Source organism: Lygodium microphyllum, unplaced genomic scaffold (genome assembly GCF_053477565.2).
Source record: "Lygodium microphyllum isolate KBCC unplaced genomic scaffold, Lygodium_microphyllum_v1.1.10 scaffold_79, whole genome shotgun sequence".
NCBI classification, from domain to species: Eukaryota; Viridiplantae; Streptophyta; class Polypodiopsida; order Schizaeales; family Lygodiaceae; genus Lygodium; species Lygodium microphyllum.
The window spans coordinates 205,186-229,078 of record NW_028229562.1 but is presented as its reverse complement, the minus strand read 5'-3'; the positions used below and the strand labels follow the sequence as shown (position 1 = coordinate 229,078).

The 23,893-nt window shown below is 42.3% G+C and overlaps 1 protein-coding gene across 7 annotated transcripts in view; it reads left to right on the top strand.

Annotated features, from left to right (window-relative positions):
- Positions 1-23,893, top strand: part of LOC148008698 (putative calcium-transporting ATPase 11, plasma membrane-type) — an 82,529-nt gene that overhangs the window by 16,516 nt on the left and 42,120 nt on the right. For 5 of the 7 annotated variants that reach the window (XM_087674061.1, XM_087674060.1, XM_087674057.1 and 2 more), the window contains exons 2-3: positions 10,499-10,574; positions 10,691-10,726. In XM_087674061.1, coding sequence (XP_087530187.1) covers positions 10,499-10,574; positions 10,691-10,726 — 112 coding nt within the window. Of the gene's footprint in view, positions 1-9,525; positions 9,801-10,498; positions 10,575-10,690; positions 10,727-23,893 lie in introns of all 7 variants that reach the window. The other 2 variants (XM_087674059.1, XM_087674058.1) reach the window with 2 other exon arrangements.

The following is a 23,893-nucleotide window of genomic DNA, read 5'->3' as shown; positions in this document are numbered from 1 at the left end:
CAGCAGACCCAACAAAAACGTGTAAAGTCATCAATGAATGTCACAAAATAATAACAACCGCCCAATGACATGGTCTGCATAGGTCCACAAACATTTGGATGCACCAACTGCAATCTGGTTGTTGCTCTGAAAGCAACATCACGAGGAAATGAGAACCGATGCATTTTTCCCAAAATGCATCCCTCGCATAAATGCTCAGGAGGTCTCTCCAAGAGAGGTAAGCCATCCAGCATCTGAGTACGCTGCAAAAGCATCAAGCTGCCAAAGTTTACATGCCCCAAACGAGCATGCCATAACTCCGCCTGTATCATAGCAGGAGTAAGAGTGGATGTCAAGTATGCCGACTGATCTACTGAAAGAGCATCCAACTCATATAAACCATGACACAAAGATCCTGTCAAGACCAAAGTCATGCATTCTTTTTCTCTAACCATGCAACAGTCATCATCAAAGGTGACCTGCAAACCACAACGTGCCAAAGAAGAAATAGAAAGCAAATTCTTCTTGATTCCAGGCACAAACAAAGCATCATGCAGGCGGAGAATAGAGCCATCAATGGCTGTGAGCTGAATCTCCCCAATACCACGAACAGGGTATGATGCATTATTGGCACACTGTACCGATTTCCCAACGGGAGGTGCACTAACTGAAGCAAACAAATCTCTGCGAGATGTAATATGTCTAGAAGCACCACTGTCAAAGAACCAAGTGCCAGCATCCTCTGTGGAACTAAGTGCTCTATTGGCCCAAGAGATGTCATAACTGCAAGCGTAAAAACAATAGTCCCTGTCCACAACAAAGGACGCGGACTCACTAGCAGTGGAAGGAGTAGTAGAAACAGACATTCCTGACTCCTTCTTCTTCTCTTTGGCAATGCGCTTTCTGCACTCAGTGATATAGTGGCCGGGCTTCTTACAATAATGACATTTTCATTTTTTTGCTTGCGTTCCCCCTTGTGTCTGATTCTGCGATGTGCCCGAAGTGCCAGAACTCTGTGGAGCATTTTTCACCTTGCTGTTTTTGCCTTTTTGTCTTGCCACAAAAGCCTGCTCAGAGACTATAGCATCCACACCATTATTTTTCCGTGTTTGCTCCTCCTCTAGAAGCAAACTAACCAGCTGAATAAAAGTGAGTGGGTGCTCAGCAATCCTCATGGTGAGGTTCAATGCAGTATGAAAAGACAAGTACGAAGGAGGTAAGGAATTCAAGGTGGTGGATATCAACTGTGCATCCGAAAAATACTCATCTACATTCATGAGCTGCTCCCTCAAGTCCTGAATCTTATTTAAGTGATCCTGCATAGAATCACCCTCATGCATCTTCAGAGTTTCCAACTCTTTCTTCAAGAAGGAGATCCAAGTCTCATTCTTTCCTGCAAACATATGCTCCAAAGTCAACCATGCATCTCGTGAAGAAGATGCCGAATGGATATGAGGTATGATGGACCGCTGAACTGCCAGAGCAATCAGCGACAAGGCCTGTGCATCACGTGTATCCCAAGCTTTTTGAGCTGCAGTTCTTGGAGGAAGTGGTTGAGGTGGAGCGGGCTGAGGTCCCCGTTGTCCACGTGCACTATGGGGAGGAGGAGTAACGGGAGCTACAAATCCCGGTCGAGTTTCCTCTCCACTGACATAATCCCATAAATTCTTGGCCACTAATACATTCTTCATCATAAATGACCAAAGCGAATAGTTGTTTCGGTCCAATCTGTCTTCCTTGGATACATACGTAAAGACATCACCTCCTTGATTTGCCATGATGACAAATTTCCAAAGACAAAATGAGCAATGTTAAAGCAGTATGAACTGGAAACCTGCAAATTTCCAGAAATTGCAGCAAACACATTTCTGCAATTAATGTGCAAGGGTGTACTCTGTCAGAAAACTGTCTTTTAATGCACGCTTCCCAAGGTGCAAACAGTGCACTGCAACACTGTTATATCAAAATCCCCAAAATTTTTGCCAAAATTTCTGTCAAAACAGTCTTTCTGTGACTGTACCAGTAGATCATATGCAACTATCCCCAAAATACACAAAAGCCCCAAAATTTCTGATGATCCAGTCCAGAAATTTGCATCAAATTTTTTTCACACCTGTGTTGTGCTTGCGGTCCTTGCTGCGTATGAACCTCCTCTGCCAGAAATTGATTCTGGACTAAAATTAATAAAAAGAAAAAAAGAAAAACACACCTGACGTGGTCAGGGCGGACGAGTAGAGTGACAGGTCTGACGTGGACTCGTTAGACGGGCGGGCAGGACAGTCACGAGCTGACGTGGACTCGTCAGACGGGCGGGCAGGACAGTCGCGAGCAGGCGTTGCAAGTGGCTGGTCGTCAGGCGGGCGGCAGGACAATCGCGAGTTGACGTGGACTTTGTCAGACGGGCGGGTGGCTCGCTGTGCTGAGGAAGTGGCGCCTGCAGCTGGCGGACGTGTTGGAGGCAGACTTGCTGGAGGCAAACGTGCTGGAGGCAAGGGGCGCCCAGGCCAGCTGGCGACTGCACAGGCAGTTTAGGGAGAAATTGACGGGGACTGGCGAGCAGGATCAGGCGGTGTTGGCGGGTAGACGAGCTGCAGGTCGAGCTGCTGAACTGGTCGACTGGGCAGAGCTGGCGAGGGCTGCAGACAGCAGACAGAAGACTGCTCTGATACCAAATGTGAGATGGGAGGATCGAGGTACAGCTGGGATTCAGTAGACAGTGTGAGAGTGAGAGACAGAGTTGAAGCACGACACCCAAGAGAATAGACTGAATGAGTGTAACCAGAAAGTACAAAGTACAACCCTTAAACCTTAGGGTTGTAGGGGGTGTTCACACCCGACACACACTAAGTGCCCAAATGTGTGTAACATAAGCACATAAGTACATACGACAATAAGACCATAAGTCTGGGGGAAAAAACCTCTCCTATCGAGAGTAAAAAGTGCCCCAGTGTCCTACTGATCACCGACACTCCCATATGAGCGTAGGCGTAAGTGAGGCGTGAGTCAAATACCCAACAGAATGTGATTTGCATCACCTAAATCCTTCATGTCAAAGCTGCCATGAAGACTTTGCTTCAATGAATCCAAGGCATGAGTATCCCTGTTAGCAATCAGCATGTCATCAACATACAAAACCAAGATAATCAGGCTGCCATTTGCTGTCTTCTTGGTGTACAAGCAGTGATCCAGTTGACTTCTATGAAAGCCTAGGGACTGCATGAATGTATCAAACTTATGATACCATTCTTTTGGTGCTTGTTTCAGCCCATACAAACTCCTTTTGAGTTTACATACCATTTGTTCTTTCCCTAGTTTAACAAACCCTTCAGGTTGCTGTATATATATGTCTTCATGCAGGTCACCATGTAAAAACGCTGTCTTTACATCGATCTGTATGAGCTCCATATCCTCAACTGCAACCAAGCCCAAAATGGTTCTCAATGTAGTCATCTTGGCTACAGGAGAGCAAATCCCATCAAAGTCAATTCCATGCTCCTGCTTGTACCCCTTTGCAACCAATCTTGCTTTGTACTTTGGTGAGGAACCAGAAGTGACTTTCATTTTGTAAACCCATTTGCATGGAAGGGTTTTCTGCCCTTTAGGCAACTGCACCAAGTGCCAAGTGTCAGTTTTTTCAAGAGATTCCATCTCTGACAGCATGGCTTTATACCATTTCTTGCTGTCCTGTCTGTCCATTGCTTCCTTGAAGCAAGACGGTTCACCACAATCTGTCAACATGACATACTCAGCCACATTAATTGCACAAGGAACAAATCTGTCAGGTTGTCTAGTAGCCCTAGACGATCTCCTAACCCAATGGTCATTGTTTGTTGGCTGTTTCTGCAAATTTCCATTTTCAGGGCATTTCAGCCTGCAAATCAGCATTTACAGCTTGCTGTCCTGGCTGTTCCTGCACATGTAATGGCTCATTTTCATAGGCAATAGCTGGCTGATCATTTCCAACATCATTTCCTGCATTTACAGGTTCATTTACAGCAGGTATTTGCTGCTGTACAACAGGCACATTTTGCTGTACAGCGGGCACATTTTGCTGTCTAAAAGGTATTTCTTCCCGGAATACAACCCTACGGACCTCCTCAATCTTTTCGGGTTGTTTGTGCATGTGATCTTCCCGGAAGATAACGTCATTGCTGCGTACTATTGTCCTTTTCTTGGGATCCCACAATTTATACCCCATTTCACCCTTGTCACCATATCCTAGGAAAATGCATGTACAGGACTTTGGCTCAAGTTTGCTGTGTTTTTCTTTACGAATGTGCACAAAAGCCTCGCAGCCAAACACTTTCAAATGAGCATATGAAGGTGGCTTGCCCGACCACGCTTCTTGGGGAACCCCCCCCCCCCCCCCAAAAGACCTGTTTGGTGACCGATTAATCAAGTGAACGGCTGTCATAATAGCCGCTGCTCAAAAACCATGGGGTAATGCAGTATGAGACAACATCGTACGGATCTTATCTCGGATGGTCCGATTCATACGCTCTGCAACTCCATTTTGGGGTGGAATATGAGGGGCAGTGAGCTCCCTCTTTATCCCTTTGCTGTCACAAAATGCATGAAAGCCTTTGGACACATATTCCCCACCATTGTCAGAACAAAGACACTTAAGTGTCTTATATGTCTGATTTTCAGTCAATTCCAAGAATTTTTAAAACTTGTCAAGCACTTCATCCTTGCTACGAATAGGGTAAACCCATACTTTCCGTGTAGCATCATCGACAAGGGTGACAAAATATTTCTTTCCACCTAAAGATAATCCTGGCATTTGACATACATTTGAATGTGCTAACTCTAGAGAAGAAGATTTCAAAGAAAGAGACTTTTTATGAGAAGTCTGTGTATATTTGCCATAAATATAATGATCACAGTACTCAAAACCTGCATAACGAAGACAAGGCAAGTAACCCAAACGAGAAAGCACTTTCATTCCTGTTTGACTCATGTGTCCCAACCGGCCATGCCACAAAGAAACACTTGGCTGCTCGGTCACGGCAACAACATGGTCACGCACACTCGATACATGAAGTGGATACAACGTATCACTATTGCAACCTCTGGCAATAACCCTAGACCCCTTATAGATCTTCCATTTTCCATCACCAAAGGTGGTATGAAAACCATCATCATCTAGTTGCCCTGTGTTGATCAAGCTCTTCTTGAGCTGAGATACATGCCGTATATGCTGAAGTGTAAAGACAGAGTCATGCTGAAACTGTGACTGCACACTGGCAATTCCTGCAATCTCACATGCATAGTTGTCCCCAAGATGGACAACACCATGTCGACCCCCTCTATATGCGGAAAACCACTTAGGATGAGGGGTGACATGAAAAGAAGCACCTGAATCAAGAATCCAGGTATGCATGTCATCGTCTGTATCTGCAAGGAGAGCATGTGCACCAAAATGTGAAGAGACAAAGAGTACATCACTCCCACTGTCACTGTCATGAGTGACTACATTCACCTCTTCAATTTTTACATTGCTTTTCTTAGGCCGACTGTCCTTCTCTTCCTTGCAATCATCTGTCTTCTTGCCTTTTCCTTTCTCTTTCTTCCATTTGTAGCAGTCATGTTTAAAGTGACCCTTCTTGCCACAATGATGGCATTCAACATCTTTGCCACGTGATTTACTGCGTCCCTAGCCATCATATTTGCCCTTTTGTTGTGATCTGCCCCTAGTATGCAAAGCACTCAAAGACTTGCTGGATGCATTGTTTTGTCGATTCATCTCTTCCATAAGTAGAGCACTCTCTACATCAGCATACAAAAGGATCACATTAGAATTGCTCATGGCAGTCCTGAATGTATCCCAACTCTTTGGTAGAGTGCAAAGCAAGAAAGTAGCCTTAAATTCCTTATCAATCATAAATTTCAAGGCAACCAGTTGGCTGAAAATGGAGTTAAACTCACTCAAGTGAGTAGACATTGCTGTACCTTCTTTCATATGCAAATCCATAAGCTTTTTCAGCCAATACACTTTACTTGCAGTGCTCTTCTGTGCGTACAGTTCTTCCAGTCTAGTCCATATAGCATATGCAAAATCCAAACCTTGAATGTTGAAGAGCAAGGCATCAGAAATCGATAGCTCTATGGTTGAGCGTGCAAGCTCATTCAACTCATCCCAATCATACTGATCCATGTCCACGGGGTTTGCCCCTTTAGTTTTGGTTGGCTTTGTGTGCTTCTTTTGTAATAGGATATTGTAGCACTGTTTTTGCCACACTGCAAAGTTATGTGCGCCTTCAAGCTTCTTTATATTCATCAAATTACTGCTGTCATTGCTGCCAGCCATGGTTTTTAGCTCAAAAGTGACCAAAAAACCAGTAAATGTAGCCCCAAATTGTCACCCAAGTGACAAAGGTACAAACAAGTACCAATCAGCAATAAATGACCATGCAGAAGTACAGATTTCAGATCTGTAATTCAAGTTTTCAGAAGCACCAAACCAAGTGCTACAGCATTATCCAACTGATTACAGCTGTTCCAAAATGCATGTTCCTTACTTTACATGAGAATCCCAAAATTTCAGCTGCAATTTCTGTTGAACGTGTACCCACAGGCATAAAATTTGACACGAACGGTCAAAAGCCCCAAAATTTTGTGCTCAAAAGCGTCAAACACACATCTGCATTTCCTTTCTCATGCATAGGACTATCCAATTTTGCCAAAATAAAGCAATTTCAGCAAAACCCCCAAATTTTACCAAGTGTTGATGTCCAAATTGTGCGGAATTCAACCTGCATGTACATAAAATGACCAAATGCTGCACAAATTTTGCCCAAATTGCAAAAGCCCCAAATTGCACGGGGTCCAATGTGCGTCAATGTCGAGAAATTGGGTTAATTTCAGCCCAATTTGTGCATGTACATGAAAAGCCCCAAATATCAGGGACAAAATGTCACAAATTCCTGTAATTTTTTGAGACATATTTGCTTGTCCTGCATCAAATTTCCCAAATCTGGAAAAAGCCCCAAATTTCTGGGCTAAATGTCAAGAAATTTCACTCAAATGAGTAAAATTTCAACAATTTTGGCGATATCCCCAATTCAAATGCGTAGAATGTCTGCAATTTCGACACAGATACCTCAATTTTCCATGAACAGCGCTCAGTTTGGCAAAGTCCCAGCTTTCTGGGCCAAAATTGCACAAAGTTGATGTTTTGTGCTTGCAAGCGTGAACCCCGGTTAGGGGAAGGAGTTTGAGAAAAAAAAAATTTAAAGGAAAAATTTCGAATGACAGGTCCGTTGACCCGTCAGGCCTCCCCGTCGCGTGCTGCTCCGTCACACGTCACGTGTTGCGCCGCTCTGTCAGGTCTCCTTGCCCGCTGCTGGTTCCGTCACGAGTTGTGCGCGTTGACTGCTGTCCACTATCGCCCGTCATTTGTAGCCGTTTTTGGTCCACGCTGTCGCGGCCCGCTGCCCGTGCAGTCGCCTTGGTCCACGTTGGACCCTGACTAGTCACAGCTGTCACGCTACTGCCCGTTCTGTCCCGCCAGTAACACGCCAGCGATTCTTGCTTGCACTGCCTCTTGCTGGCTCCTCAACAGTCCACAAGACTGTTACACGAGACTATGCGTGTCGCCTGCACCTCTCAACAGCTTGAGTGAACCATTGGCTCTGATACCAGTTTGAAGGAATCGATTAGGCACGGAGATCGAGACAGATAGTCATTACGCGCAGTGAGAGAGACATGGAGAGTGCAAGAGAGCAGAGTATAGAGTGAACACGTTTTTAGGTACAATGACGAGTGTACCACTTTAGGTTTTAGATAGATATATGTATGAAAGTACAATGTGCTAAGCGTGTGTTCACACCCGTGCACATATAAAAGGCACAATGGCCCATTATTCCCAACAGAAGCCCCAAATCTAATATGAGTTGGCTAGCGTGTTGAATCCTCCTGAAATACACTGATTTCAGTTGTGAAAATTCAAGTATGAAGCCTTCAAGTCTAGGCGCGCTTCCCAAAGTGTTTGTCAAACCTAAAATTTGCTCTAAATTAGTTTTAGATTAGGGTTTACAGTAGAGATTCACCAAAATCTCCACCTCCAATGGTTGGGATTGTTGTGAAACTTGGAGCAAAGCTAGGAAATGGATGGAGAAAGAGAGAGAATGTTGCAGAGAGAGAAAATTCAGAGATTTATTAGATAATTTGGTGAAATTGAGCTATTGACCTAGTTTTCCAGCTCCAAATGGATTCTCTAACAGCAAAAGGAAGCATCAGAGGCTGTAATCTTTAGGAGAAATTCTTGTTTGTGCTATGATAGAAGAGGCCAATACAAAGAGAATTATATATGCATCCAATAAGCTACAAGTTCCATGATTGGATAATACTGCTTTCCTCTTACAAACGTTCTCACAAGATCAATAGAAAAAAAATGTTTTCACTAAAATGGTCTTCAATGGCTGAGAAATGGCCCTAAAAGTAGGTAGCAACAGCCCAACCTCTCTTCCCAACAGCTCCAAAATGCAAAAATGAGATTTCCTTCTCCCTTGGCCCCCAATTGATCTTTCCCAAACTTACATGGGCAAGTTTTGCTGCAGCCTTCTAAATTGAATATCCAACATTATCTAGCCTATTAAAATTGTTTTCAAAATATGAATTCTGAAAATTAATTTAATGATTATATCTGTGCCCAAAAAAATCTAACCAACCAACAATTAAATTGTCTAGGCCAATTTGTCTTCCAAGTATTCTTAAGCAGTTATTAGCCCTTTGACCGGCGTTAATTAAGTAAAAGACCTAGTCTCTTAGGTCACCAGTGACATTAGTGGCCAGTAAATTGGTCGAGGTCAAAATTTGACACTAGGTACTACCTAGTATTTGGCAAGTATAACTTATTACAACTTTTGCCTTTGGCACAACTAATATTTCGAGGTCTTGGTTTCCACATTGTGAAATAATTAACTTGCACCTCACATGTGCAAGTCATGTTAGCATAAAATTTCACGTCCTTGTGACCCCATTGCTATCAATGAGTAGTCAGGCAGTTACATTGTTGCGTTTATCAATTCCAGCCCCAGAGATGGTTGCATTGTAGTTTTTGGCTTGTTGACATTCCATTTGTAGCAGTGGCCAGATTTGCGTTTGCATCTATAGTAGGTCGTTTTTGTGTTTTCAGCACTTTTGTTCATCAGGCTTTGCTCCAACTGGTAGTTACCTGCACTCAAGATCCGTGTCTGATAGATGACATACATTGACACCTCCCTCAGCCCGCTTCCACAAGAGCCACTGGTTGTTGGACAGCTCAGCTCTTGAGCATTCAGTACATTGTCTCATTCATCTATAGCGTTGATTCATTCACTTCTGAGTTCTCCTCTCTGTCTGTTTGTGTTTGTGTTTTTGCGTTTTGCATTTAGGGTTTGTGTTTATTGCATTTATGTCTTAAGCTAGTGTGTTTTAGTTGTGGTTGTACTCTTTGTGTTTTCTCCATGCAAACCTTAGCATATCTTCAAACTTGCTATGGTGATTGGTTGTCCTTTTGGAGGATTGCCAATTTCTCAATTGGTGGAAAGATATGGGCTGCAGACATCTCTACATCAATGAAGGAAAAATGGCATCAGGCTGTCGATGCTGTTATGGAGACATGCAGCCCACAACTTGCGACATATTTGACACCATGTTTTTTATATTTTCTGGCTGCTCTGCAATTTGGGCTATCGTCATGAAGACTGAAGTGGACCCTGGAGGAGAAGAAGTTGGTCATTGCTGCTGTGGTTTGAACCTGTATCTCAGCAAAACAGTTATTGTTTCATCACCTCTCCCACTGGAGTCTGGCATCTGGACTAGAGGCATCTTTGAAGGTGCTTAGCTTGTGGTTTATGGTTCTGGGATGAATTTTTCTGCTGTTTCAACAAATTATAATAGTATGCACCACCTTTTATCTTTTTATGAATGTTAGTTGCATCTCATGCTGTAAACAGCTGTAGTATGCTGGTTCTGTATGGTATGAATTGTTGTTTTGGTTGTTATTGAAGCCTTGTGCAAACATGTCCATTAGGTTTTTCTACGTCATCAGTCTCTATCAAATTTGGATAATCATAAACTGAGGGTATCACCTTTGTTTCCCAGACTGATTCAAATGTAACTTTGAGATAAAAATCCGCACCAAAAATTGGCCCTTTCCAACCTTGGCAAGATCAATGTGATAGTTTTGAAGCATCACCAAACTTTTAATCAGAGTACACAATATGTTTGCAAGCTCATATTGAGGTCTTGCCAAGAAATGTGAGTGTGTATTGCTTGTTCTGAGTCACCTAATTGCTAGTATTATGCAAGTTAGAAGCTTTACATGTGCAATAGCTCATGCCAATGCTGTGTGCACATATGAGATACTTACCGATTGTTCTAGACTAGTTTCAACTTAAATATCAGTGTTGAAGACTACATTGGTTATTGGCTTTGGATTTTTGTTTGTGTACATTTTGAAGTGAGGGTTTGTCACTGAATTGCGACAATTTTAAGATTTTGGAATCTTCCTGTATCTTATATTCTCTTTCAGGCACAGGCACAGGCCAAGGAAAAAAAGGATCTCAAGGTTGCTTTTTTAACGACGCAGGCGGCCATAATTTTTTTAGGTAGCACTCTTTTGTCAATTTATTGCAATAATTGATCATCACTGCTTTCTAACCTTTTAGCTATTTTAATTCCTGGTAACATTATTAATACATTTACAACTCTTGATGGTTTGAAGAATCAATTAATCGGGGAGAGGACATCTCAAGATCTGGTACTTTCTAATGTTAATACAAGTCCTGCAGTTTATGCTTCAGTTTTCTTCTTTTAAGTGCATGCTTTTGTCTAGTTGAACTTCTGTCAATGACCTGAAAGAAATGAGGAGTATTTTGGATGAACGAGACATTTATATTTCTTCCTTAAGCGAAATATGCCTTCCTAAAAATTTGGCCTTTTTTTGGTGCAAAATAATCTTTATTATTGTTGGGATGTCCTTATTGACATGTATGTTTATCATTTTGCGGGAAACCCCAAAAGGGATGAAAAACCCACATGAAATGTGAAAGTATAGAGTACAAAACCCTTCCCATACACAGAGGCCAAGGGCTAAAAGTAGAAGAAAATACAAAAGCCTGCTTTACTTAAGAGTAAGTAGCAAGGTAAAAGCTTTGTTGTTGGAGACTTTACAGGGGCTAGTAAGTGCTTGGCAGTGAGTACCAAGCATTCACCAAATGTATAATGGCATTCCCTAGACTGTGGATGGTGTGTTCATGGTTTTACTGTGGAACAAACACCTTTCCTGTTAAATGAAAAAGCCATGGAATATAGAGGGTGATATGATAAAGCCAAAACAGCATTTTTCTCTCTTCCACAGTAAATTGGGCTTCAAAAAAGATTTATCCACTCATCATCACGTTTGTGATGATGTATGTGCAATATCATGTGAGAATGAGAGATTTCCATAGCCCTTTTTGTCTGAAAACCTACTGATTAGGATGGTTGCACATTAGCATAGTGAGTGAAAAAGATATTACAATATCTGGCTGCCTTTGATTAGTACATATGCTAATGGGGACTTCAATATTAACTGCTTGACTGAAGTGCTTCTCAGTGTGAATTTTTTTTTCATAGGCTGCCTTTCGCTATGAGCGGGTGTCTCCATATGCTCTTGCTCCAGGGTCTGAGGCAACAAAGCAGTCAGGTTTTTAGTCTGAGTGTTAGGAGCTTGAGCCTCTTTGATAAGTAATATCTGAGAAGGATTGGAGAGGGACATATAAGCATCATCAAGCCTCTGGTTTCCTTTTCAGTCAATTCTCCTCAATTCTTTCTTTGACTGGTTGCTGATGTTCTTTCTTTGACTAGCTGTAGAGGAGGAGGAAAGAGAGGTGGCAGCACTTTTCTCTTCATTTTGTGCATATCTGTATACTGCCTTGTGAAGTGTCTGATTTGCCTGCAGCTAGAGTAGGCATTCAGAAAGGTAGAATAATAAACCTGAGTGTGACAAGGATGGCAACATCTAATCTTTCCTACAGATAGAAAGGCGCTGTTTGCAACATATGCTGTATGATGCATAACCTATTTCTCTTCCTAGGACCAAAAATTTCTTCTTTGGAGCATTCAAAACTCTCTTGAACATCATTGCAATAGGTTCATAAAATAGCCCCAAAAAGGCATTCTTGCTTTTTGCATGAGACACAAGACTTTGTGGCTCCAACAAGTTCTATAAAAGGGACTCAGTGTGCACACCACTATTCATAGGAGCTTGCCTTCTAGTACGACTAGCCATGGGTGCATCCATATGACTATCTTTCATAGTTTGTAAATACCATCTATGCATTTGCCTTGCCTCCTAACTGTGCATAAGCTCTTGCTGAATTTCAGTTTCAGCACTTTGCTGAATATTCAGATCAGCCAATGGTTGATTTTCTGCCTTTTCCAATGGAGCATTTAGCTGAAAATTGAGTTCACTTGCTGAAACTCCAGTTGAATCACCAAATGTAATGGGTAGTAGCCCTTCAAATACATCACGGGTAGCCTGATATGTGTCTAAACCAGCAAGGGACAATTCTGATTTTTCATCAAATAGTACATCCTTACTGACAAACACCTTTTTAGAGACAAGATCATAGATCTGTAGCCTTTGCTCTCACTACTATATCCCAAAGAAGAGGTAATCCATCTAGCATCTGTGTGCGCTGTAAGAGCATCAAGCTACCAAAGTTCACATGCTCCATGCGAGCATGCCATAACTTTGCCTGTATCATAGTAGGAGTAAGAGTGGATGCCAAGTACGTTGACTGATCAGTTGAAAGAGTATCCAACTCATATAACCCGTGACATAAAGTGCCAGTCAAGACCAAAGTGATGCGTTCCTTATCTCTCACCATGCATCTATCAATCATCAAATGTGACTTTTAATCCACAACGTGCCGAAGAAGAAATGGAGAGCAGATTCTTCTTTATACCAAGCACAAACAAAGCGTATTGTAGGTGGAGAATAGAGCCATCAATGGCTGTGAGCACAATCTCCCCAATACCTCTAATAGAGTATGATGCATTGTTGGCACACTGTACAGACTTGCCAATTGGAGTTGCATCAACATAAGCAAATAAATCTCTGCGAGGTGTGATGTGCCTAGTTTTTTCCTAAGCACCACTGTAAAGAAACCAAGTGCTTGCATCCTCAGTAGAGCTAAATGCTCGATCAGCCCAAGAAGTGTCATAACTGCATGTGTAAAAGTAATAGTCCCTGTCTGTAACAAAGGACGAGGACTCAGTAGCAATGAAAGGAGCATTAAAAACATACATTCCTGACTCCTTTTCCTAGGCGATGCGCTTTCTACACTCAGTGATGTAGTTGCCTGGCTTCTTGCAATAATGGCATTTGCCCTCTTTGGTTTGCGTCCCCCCTTGTTTTTTACTTCCATGTGAGGTGCTTGAAGTTCCAGAGCTCTGCGCAACATTCTTTACTTGTTTGCCTTTGCCCTTTTATCTAGCCATAAAAGCCTGCTCAGAGGCTATGACATCCACACCACTATTTCTTCTTGTTTTCTCCTCCTCTAGAAGCAAACTGACTAGCTGAAGGAAAGTAATTGGTTGTGGGGCAATCCTCATGGTGAGGTTTAGGGCAGTGTGGAAAGCCAAGTATTAAGGAGGTAATGAGTACAATGTAGTAGATATCAGCTGTGCATCTGAATAGTATTCATCGACATTCATAAGTTGCTCATGCAAGTCCTGAATTTTGTTCAAGTGATCTTGCATAGAATCACCCTCATTCATCTTCAATATCTCTAGCTCTTTCTTTAAGAAAGAGATGCGAGTCTCATTTTTACCAGTAAACATCTGCTCCAAAGTTAACCAAGCTTCTCGTGAAGAAGCTGCAGAACGAATGTGAGGGATGATGGACCGTTGAACTGCCAATGCAATCAACGACAAAACCTATGCATCCTGTGTATCCCATGCTTTTTGAGCTGCTGATCTTTGGGGAAGTGGCTGAAGTGGAGCAGGCTGAATAGGCTGAGGTGCCCGTTGTCCATGTCCTCATGGAGGAGGAGTAGCAGGAGCCACAACTCCGGGCCTAACTTCTTCTCCACTGACATAATCCCAAAGATTTTTCACAACAAGCACATTCTTCATCATGAAGGACCAAAGTGAGTAATTGTTACCATCCAATCTCTCCTGTTTGGATACATAGGTAAATACATCTCCTCCCTGATTTGCCATGATAATCAATACCAAAAGAAGGCAAAAGAGTAATGTCCAAGCTGGAATAACTTGAAAATCTCCAAAATTTCTAGAAATTACAGCAAATAGCTTGCTGTAATTAGTACATTGAGGTACATTTTGTCAAAACTGTCTGTAATGCACGTAGTCCAAGGTGCATTCAATGTTTAGCAACATTGTATGAGCAAAAACCCCAAAATCTCTTGCCCCAAAATTGTACAAAACAGTCTATCTCTGATTGAGACTGTAGTACATGTGCCAATGCCTTCAAAAAACTCAAAAGCCCCAAGATTTTTGATAAATTTGCATCAATCGTGTCCCAGACACGTACTCAGAGTTCTGTGCCTGCTTGGGCAGAAGCTTTGTTTCTAGAAATGAATCCGGAATAAAAAGGTAAATTTTTTTAAAAAATACATCTGAAATCAATCGACCAGTCAAGCTGGTGGCCATAGGCATAGGTACAAGTGTAGGTGGCGGGCAATTGGGTACAGGCGGACATGTGGCGCTCAGCAGGCGGGAGCAGGCGGCGCTGCTGGCGGGCGTCAGAACCTTGGCGGGAGGATGCAAGGTGGATAGGCGGCGCTTAGCAGGCGCAGGCGGTGCTGGTGGTGGGAGGGCTCAAGGTAGACATGTGGCGTAGCCTAGGTCGTTGATCAAGGGCAGGATGTCTGCTTTTGACAGGCTCAAGTTGATTGAGTGGGAGCAAGGTAGCTCCAGAGCTGATAGTGGACAGGCAGTAGATCTGTATTGAACCGGGACTCCTTGAGGCTGAGCAGAGCTGAACTAAGCAGAGCCTTAGCTTTGATACCAAATGTGAGATGGAGAGGGGATTGAAGCTTTAGCTCAGAGTGCAATAGACAGTGTGGAGAGTGAAGTACGACACCCAATGCAATAGATTGAAAGAGTGTAATCTGAAAGTACAAAGTACAACCCTTAAACCTTAGGGTTGTAGGGGGTGTTCACACCCGAACACAATAAGTGTCCGTAAGTATGTGACATACATACGAAATAAGACTAAGTATTGGGGAAAAAACCTCTCGTACCGAGAGTAAAAAGTGCCCCAGTGTCCTATTGATCATCGACACTCCTCTGTGAGCGTAGGCGTAAGTGAAAACCCAACAAAAGGTATTTGTCAATAGGAATGTGGTTTTTGATGAAAAATCAGAATTATCCCTTGCTGGTTTTGACACATATCAGGTTGTCAGCGATGTATTTGAGGGGTTGCTACCCATTTCATTTGGTGATACAATTGGAGTTTCAGCAAGTGAATTTAATGTTCAGCTAGCTTCTCCATTGGATAATGCAGTAAATCAGCCCATGGCTGATCTGAATATTCAGAAAGGTACTAAATCTAAAATTCAGCAAGAGCTTGTACACAGTCAGGAGGCTAGACAAATGCCTAGATGGTATTTATAGACTATGAAAGATAGTCATTTGGATGCTCCTATGGCTGGTCGTACTAGAAGGCAAGCTTGTATGCATGATGGTGCACATACCATGGAGTTTGTTATGGCAGCACATATAGTTGATGATGAGGAGCCTGAATGTTTTGAGGATGCACAACATAGTGTGTATTGGATGGCAGCAATGCAAGTTGAGTTTGATTCCATCATAAAGAATCAAACATGGGATTTAGTGTCTTTGCCTATTGGGAAGAAAGCCATTGGAATAAAATGGTTCTATAAGCTGAAAAGTAATGCAGATGGATCCATTGACAAATATAAAGCCAAACTTGTAGCCAAGGGCTATGCACAGAAGAAAGGCATTGACTATGAGGAGACATTTGCTCCTATCTCTTGCAGGACTACCATTAGGTTCACTCACGCCTACGCTCACAGAGGGGTGTCTGTGATCTTCAGTAGGACACTGGGGCACTTTTTACTCTCCGTATGAGAGGTTTTTTCCCCAGATATACTCCCTTTATTTTATGTGCCTATGTTACACAGTTTTGGGTTTTGGACACTTATCATGTTTCACACACTTCGGGTGTGAACACCCTCTTACAACCCTAAGGTTTAAGGGTTGTACTTTGTATTTGCACCTTACACTTGAGATTATTGCATTGGTTGTCGTGCTCTCAAACTCTACACTGTCTACTCCACTCTCATTTGAGCTTTGATCCCTTCTTGTTCTAACAACTTTGTTGTGTGGAAAGAATTTGGGCTTTCAAGAGAGTAGGGAGAAGCTGAATAAAAGCCTGTCAAAGGTTGAGAAAAGGAGTAGATATGAAAATTAGCTTGAAAAGAGGCGAAAACAACAAGAAAAGGCTAGAAATCATTGACACAACCTAGGGAATTAATGGCTGCAAATAAATGCTTCATTTGTGAATAGGAGGGTCAGATTGCAAAGGATTGTCCTAATAGGCAGCAAGCTGGAAAATTGAAAAATTAGGTAGATTCTAAGGGTAAGAAGACCAAAACAGTAGTGGGATTGATACCTGATGTTCTTAGGGATGAGTCGGATTGATAATGCTATGGAGTTGTGTAGAGCATGGGGCAACATCAGGGATTAGCTTGTGTTTATATTCTTTGATAATGTTGCATGAGCCAACTTCATATCTACAGATATGCCAGCTCATCTAGGCATATGAGAGGATGCCCGTTGATGGGGGAAGTTCGAATAGTATACAAAGACCATGTAAAGCTTGTCATACCGCTCATCGGAAAGCTTTGGTTACACATTGAGGAATATGTGGACAGCAAAGAGTTCTTTATTGCTCCACTTGAGGGTTGTGATGTCTTGCTTGGTATGCCATGGTGCCATCATATGCATGCACTAATTGATTTCCATGCCAAAGTGATTACTATTCAGTGTAAGGGCAAGACCCATACACTTGACGTAAAGTTGAAAGGGGAATATGTCCTTGTTGTATTGGCTGCTGCCATTTCAAAAGTAATGAAAAATCACCTTTCAGTTTCTTGGTTTTTACTAAGGATAAGGTTGATAATGGAAGTCTTGGGAACATGTCAAAGCTAGAGAAGGATAGCATTTCATTTTTAAGAGTGTATGTTGATTGCTTCTCGAAGTCACTTTTGGGATAGCTACGGCTTGAACGGCTTGAAGATCATGGCATAGATCTTATCCTTGGAAGTAGCCCACCTAATAATCCACCGTATAGAGTGAGTGTAGCCCATTAGGAGGAGATTATGAGTTTGGTGAATGAGTTGTTAGGAAAAGAGCTGATTTAGCACTTCTACACCATGAGTTATGGATAGCTTTAGTGTGTAGTGGAACTTGGATGATCAGTTTGAGATCAATTTCAGCTCAGCTTTTGATCAGCTAGAGATCAATTTATGGTCGCTTTTGGGATCAGTTATACATTAATTTTTGATTAGTTTTTGCCCTCAGTTTGGGATCACATTTGCAACAGTTAGTGACCAGTTTTCAGATCAGTTAATGATCAGTTTATGCCTAGTTTTCAATGGTTATCAGCTGGTTCCATGGACAGCACCATGATTAATGAATGCCATGGTCTCCGCAAAGAAATTCTGGCAGTCCTCTCACACTTCTCATTAAGACTGAGCATTTTGTTAGCTATTCACAATAGATCCCAATCAAATTTGGTGGACAGTTAAGGAATTTGTGTTGTAAACCCTAATTTACAGCAAAAATCAGGGTTTAGTAGCTACCTTGAGACCCATGCTATCCTTGACATGCCATCACTCAAGGGCATCACATGTTATGGGAGCACTAGATTGTGTTGGGTGTAAAGTTCCTTCAAGGTGTAAAGTCCCATTAATCTTCGTGTCTATAAACTTTCGGGTGTGAACACACCCTTATTTATACCCTAAACATATAAGTACATTTTATTCTCTTAGCTCTGCTCTTGCTCCATTTCTATCTTGCACTCCATTGCGCTCTCTTCTCACAACAAACTGGTGTTAGAGCTACAACAATGTGTGCGCTTTCCAAGAAGTGCAAGTTAGTTCTGCGCATGAGAAGAAACTTGTTTTTACTTAAACAATCACTTGGTAGCAAGGCGTAGGTCATTCTCTACTCAGACAGGTTAGTTCGTCATTTTTGGGACACGCGTATAGGGCAGGCAGGCGAGAGGTTTGTTTTGACCGGGCGATAGTAGGCGATAGTGTTTTTGCGTAATCGACCAGTGCACTTGTGATCATAGCCGTTACTAGACGGATACCACGCAACAAGCATGGTGGACACCATGCACTAGGTCGATGGCGAGAGCCTTGGCAGACACCACGCACCAGCTGGTATGGGTAGATAGGCAACTAGGCAACAACATGTGAGTTTTTTTTTTGGTGATGTGGCACATCTTCACAAGCCCTGGCTTGCATGTGCAAGCACAGTCCTCAAATTAGTGCATTTTTATGCCCGAAAATTTGGGGGCTTTCTTAAATCTGATGCTGGTCATACATGACACGACTATGGACCTAGAAATTGCAGAAATTGTGCGGGCCTTGAAAATTTTGGGGCTTTTCATGTATCAGTGAAAATTTGCTCAATTGAGCCAAATCCAAATTTACTGACATTGGTGCACATTTGGACTTGAGAAATTTGATGCTTTTGAAAAATTTTGTCAGATTTTACTAATTTTGCCCGTTTTATACTCTCGGGAACATGTATTAATGCAATCGGGAAAGATTGGTCAGTGTTATTTTGGGGCTTTTGCTGAAATTTGAGAATTTTGGAAAATTTGATGTGACAAATGTACTTTGGGAACATTGCTGAAGCAATCTTGGTGTTGTGAGCAGTGAGATTTATCTCCCACTTGTGAGATTTTGGAGAAATTGCAGAGAATTTTGGTGTTTTTGTATATCAGAAGTTGACTTGGTCACATGTATGCAGTACACATGTTGGGCAGCTCCCATTGAGTTGATGTATTGCTGAATATTCATGTTGCAGTAGTGTTAATGATCATTTGCAGATTTAGGATTATTGCAGATGTATTTTTGGTGATATTGGTGAAGAGGGAGTCACCTGGCAGTGATGTATGTATGTAATGTATGCTGAAATTTCAGTTATATTGTTGAAAGTCATTAGTTCTATTGCTGTACATGTACATGGACTGAATCTTGCTCTTATTGTCTGAAAATTTGGGTGGATATCAACTCAATATTCATCTCATTGTTTGCTGTCATAAATTGCAGCATTGGTTTTTGGGTGCATTGCTGAAAAATGGCTGCAAATGCTTCTAGCAGGAGTGGCACTAAATCCCTTCTTGAAATCAAGAGGTTTGATGGCACTGGCTTTGACTTGTGGAAGGACAAGATGCAAGGCATTTTGTTTCTCAAGGATTATGATGATGCTCTCTTGGAATTTGGGCTAGACTCAACAAGAAGGCCATTGCATACATTAAAATGGCTGTATCTGATGACGTACTTACAGACATTAAGCGTCTTGATACGTCTTATGCCGTATGGAAAAAGTTAATGGACCCTTATGAAAATATAACTCTAGTAAACAAGCACTTACTGTGTTCAGGTGTGAACACCCCCTACAACCCTAAGGTTTAAGGGTTGTACCTTGTACTTTCAGGTTACACTCTTTCAGTCTATAGCATTGGGTGTTGTGCTTCACTCTCACACTATCTACTGAGTTTCTGTGCTGAGCTTCGATCCTGTCTTCTTCTCACATTTGGTATCAGAGTAGCAGTGGCTTTGCTCAGCTCAGATCTGTTCAGCTCAGCTTCGCGGTTCTCCTCAGCTCAACCTTGCCCTAGGTTCAGCACGACCTGTAGCAGTGGCCCGCGTTCTGCTCGTCAGCTTCTCTAGCTCCTGCCACTTGGACCTCAAGCATTTGACCCCTTTTGTTTGTCTTGTGTTACGTTTTAGTGCTTCCCACCAGTTTGCTGGAGGCGCTGCCAGCGTGAGCCTATCCGTCTAACATTAGGCACTTGCCTCTTCTGGCCCGCTTGATGCCTTCCCCTCGCTCGTCGATTGTGCCCCTATGCCTGCCGTGCCGTGCCCTGTCAAATGCCACGTCAGCGTGCAGCTGCCACATTGCTCGCTAGTTGCTTTACGCCCTGCTAGTGCTTGCCAGACGTTTGTTGTGCCGCTCGTCACCTGTTGTGTCCTGCCAGACGCCCGCTTGCTTAATGTCTGTCCCGCCAGCTCAGCCCGACTAAAGCGCCGCGTGTACTCGACTGTACCCGCCTAACGAATTTGCGCCAGCCAATCCGTGATTTTTGTAGTAAATTTTTTAAATTTTTTAAAATTGCAGCATAAATTTCTGGAAGCAGGGGTTTCTACGTAGCTGGCACAATGTTCAGAAACATATCTGGGACACATTGGATGCAAATTTTTTTTGGTACATTTATAAATTTTTTTGGGGCTTTTATGTTTTTTGAGAACATTGGCATATGCACTGCAATTACAGTCACAGAAAGACTGTTTTGAACAAATTTGAGGCAAGAAGTTTTGGGGATTTTGCTGATACAGTGTTTCTAAACACTAATTGCACGTTGGATTGCGTGCATTACATACAGTTTTGACAGAGTGCACCTTTGTACACTAATTGCAAAAAGTTATTTTTCCTGCAATTTCAGGGAATTTTCAGATTTCCAATTTGGTCCCGCTTCAATATTGCTCTTTTGCATTTTTTTGGTAATTGATAATCATGGCAAATCAGGGAGGAGATGTCTTCACCTATGTATCCAAGGAGAACAGATTGGATGGAAATAACTATTCACTTTTGTCCTTCATGATAAAGAATGTACTTGTGGCAAAAAATCTTTGGGATTATGTTAGTGGAGAAGAAGCTAGACCTGGAGTTGTGGCTCTAGCTATTCCTCCAGGAGGACGTGCACAACCGGCACCTCAGCCTGCTCCACTTCAGCCACTTCCCTAGAGAACAACTCCTCAAAAAGCATGGGATACATAGGATGCACAGGCTTTGTCGCTGATTGCATTGGTAGTTCAGTGGTCAATCATCCCTCACATTCGCTCAGCAGCTTCTTCACGAGAAGCTTGGCTAACTTTGGAGCATATGTTTGCAGGCAAGAATGAGACTCGCATCTCTCTCTTTCTAGAGACATTGAAAATGGTTGAAGGTGATTCTATTGAGGATCACTTGAACAAAATTCAGGACTTGCGTGAGCAACTCATGAATGTTGATGACTACTATTCGGATGCACAGATGATATCTACCACTTTGAACTCATTACCTCCTTCATACTTGGCTTTTCATACGGCCTTAAACCTCACCATAAGTATTGCTGCACAGCCAATCACTTTTCTTTAGCTAGTGAGTTTGCTTCTAGAGGAGGAGCAAACAAGAAGAGATAGTTGTGTGGATGCTATAGCCTCTGAGCAGGCTTTTATGGCTAGACAGAAGGGCAAAGATAGCCAAGTGAAGAATGCTCCGCAGAGTTCTGGGACTTTTGGCGCATCACAGGCAAATAAAAAACAAGGTAGCACGCAAGCCAAGAAGAGCAAATGCCATTATTGCAAGAAGCCAGGCCACTACATTACTGAGTGTAGAAAGCCCATTGCCAAGGAGGAGTCAGGAATGTCTGTTTCTGATGCTCCTTCCACTGCTACTGAGTTCGCGTCCTTTGTTGCAGACAGGGACTATTGCTTTTACACATGCAGTTATGGCACTTCTTGGGCTTACGGGGACACATGCTGATCAGATTTCAGCATTTAAACAAAATTTCCAGTAAACTTTTGAAATGCCAGACTTGGGGTCTTTGCATTATCAGTTGGGCATTCAGTTCATACATGATGCTAGACGTATTGGGTTATCACAGTCACGATACATTGGTAAACTTTGGCTTATAAGATTGCAAGCCAGTCTATACACCGATGGAACCTGGACTAAAGTTATCATTACATGATGATAGTGATTTGTTTGATATACACACATATGCTCTAGCTGTTGAATGTCTTATTTACTTAGGCAACACTCCGGATCTACAGTTTGCAGTTTCAGCCCTAAGTAGATATATGCATCAGCCACGCATGTCACATTGGCAAGCTGCTAAGCGTGTCTTCCGTTACTTGTAGGGTACTAGATCTCTTGGATTGCTTTATGCCAAAGGGGGACCACTGCAGTTATATGCTTACATTGATTCTGATTGGGCTGGTGATTATGATTTACATCACTCCACTTGTGGCAATTGTTTCTTTCTTGGCTTGTCTTGGTTATCGTGGCTTAGCAAGAAAACAGTCCACTATTGCCACATCGTCATGTGAAGCTGAATACAAGGCAGCTTTTACTACCACAGTTGAATGTGTATGGATTAGACGCTTGCTAGCTGATCTGGATGTATCTGTTATGGAGCCTGCCTCTTTGTTCACTAACAGTCAGATTGCCATTGTAGTGGCACGGAACCCAGTGTTTCATGCATGCACGAAACACATTGAGATACATTATCACTTTGTCAGAGAGAGGCTACATGCAGGTGATATTAGCCTTGTTTATTGTCCTACCACCAGTAATGTGGCAAATATCTTCACCAAAGCTCTTCCTTGTGAAAAAATTGAAGCATTTCGCAATGCTTTAAATTTGATCTCCTTTGGTGGCGGATGATCCTTGTACTCTTGATCACTCTTCACTCCAGGGGGGTTTGTTGGGTATTTTACTTACGCCTCACTTAGGTCTACGCTCACATAGGAGTGTCGATGATCAGTAGGACATTAGGGCACTTTTTACTGTTGGTAGGAGAGGTTTTTTCCCTAGACTTATGGTATTATTTCATATGTGCTTATGACACACACTTACGGGCACTTATCGTGTTCGGGTGTGAACACCCCCTATAACCCCAAGGTTTAAGGGTTGTACCTTGTACTTTCAACTTACACTCTTTCAGTCTATAGCATTGGGTGTCGTGCTTCACTCTCACAATGTCTACTGAGTTTCTATGCTAAGCTTCGATCTTGTCTTCTTCTCACAATTTTTGGCTGGGGCTGAAGTTCATTCAAAGATGGGACTTTGACATAAAAGACTTGGCCATATGAGCCAAAAAGGGCTTCAAGTTCTCTTCTCTTTAGGGAGATTTGATGTAAAAGGCTCTGGTCTTGACTTTTGTAATGATTGTATTTTTGAAAACATGTGAAGTGTCGTTAAGAAGCTCAATGATCTTGAGTTGTGTATACTCTGATACGCGCACTATGCTTGTTAATTCACATGGGGGTGCTCGGTACTTTGTCACTTTTATTCATGATTTTCAGTAGAAAGTCATGGGTATATGTATTAAAGAGCAAAAAGAAAGTGTTGGATGTTTTTAAAAGGTTCCATGCTTTTGTTACCACATAGAAAGGGCTCAAGTTAAAAGCTATAAGGATGGATAATGGGGGCAAGTATGTTTCTAATGAGTTCAAAAAGTTTTGGGAGATGCATGGCATTAAGAGGGAGTTGACAGCCTCTTAGAATCCCACATCAAATGGCATGGCTGAAAGATATATTGGCACAATTTGTGAGAGAGTCAGATGCATGCTATCCATAGCTAATCTCCTGCAATAGTTCTGGGGAGGGCTCTTAAAATTACAGTTCATGTATGCAATTGCTCTCCCAATCGTGTATTGGAAAATGGCATCCTTGAAGAGGTTTGGTCTAGCAAACTTGCTTCATATGACCATTTGTGTGTCTTTGGTTGTGATGCCTTTGTGAATATTTCTGTAAATCAGAGTCTAAACTAGACATGAAATCCATCAAGGGCATCTTCATGGGTTATGGAGATGAGGGAGAGATGGGTTATAGAGTTTGGCTTCCTCAGGATAGGAAGATAGTATGTAGTCGAGATGTAGTATTTAAT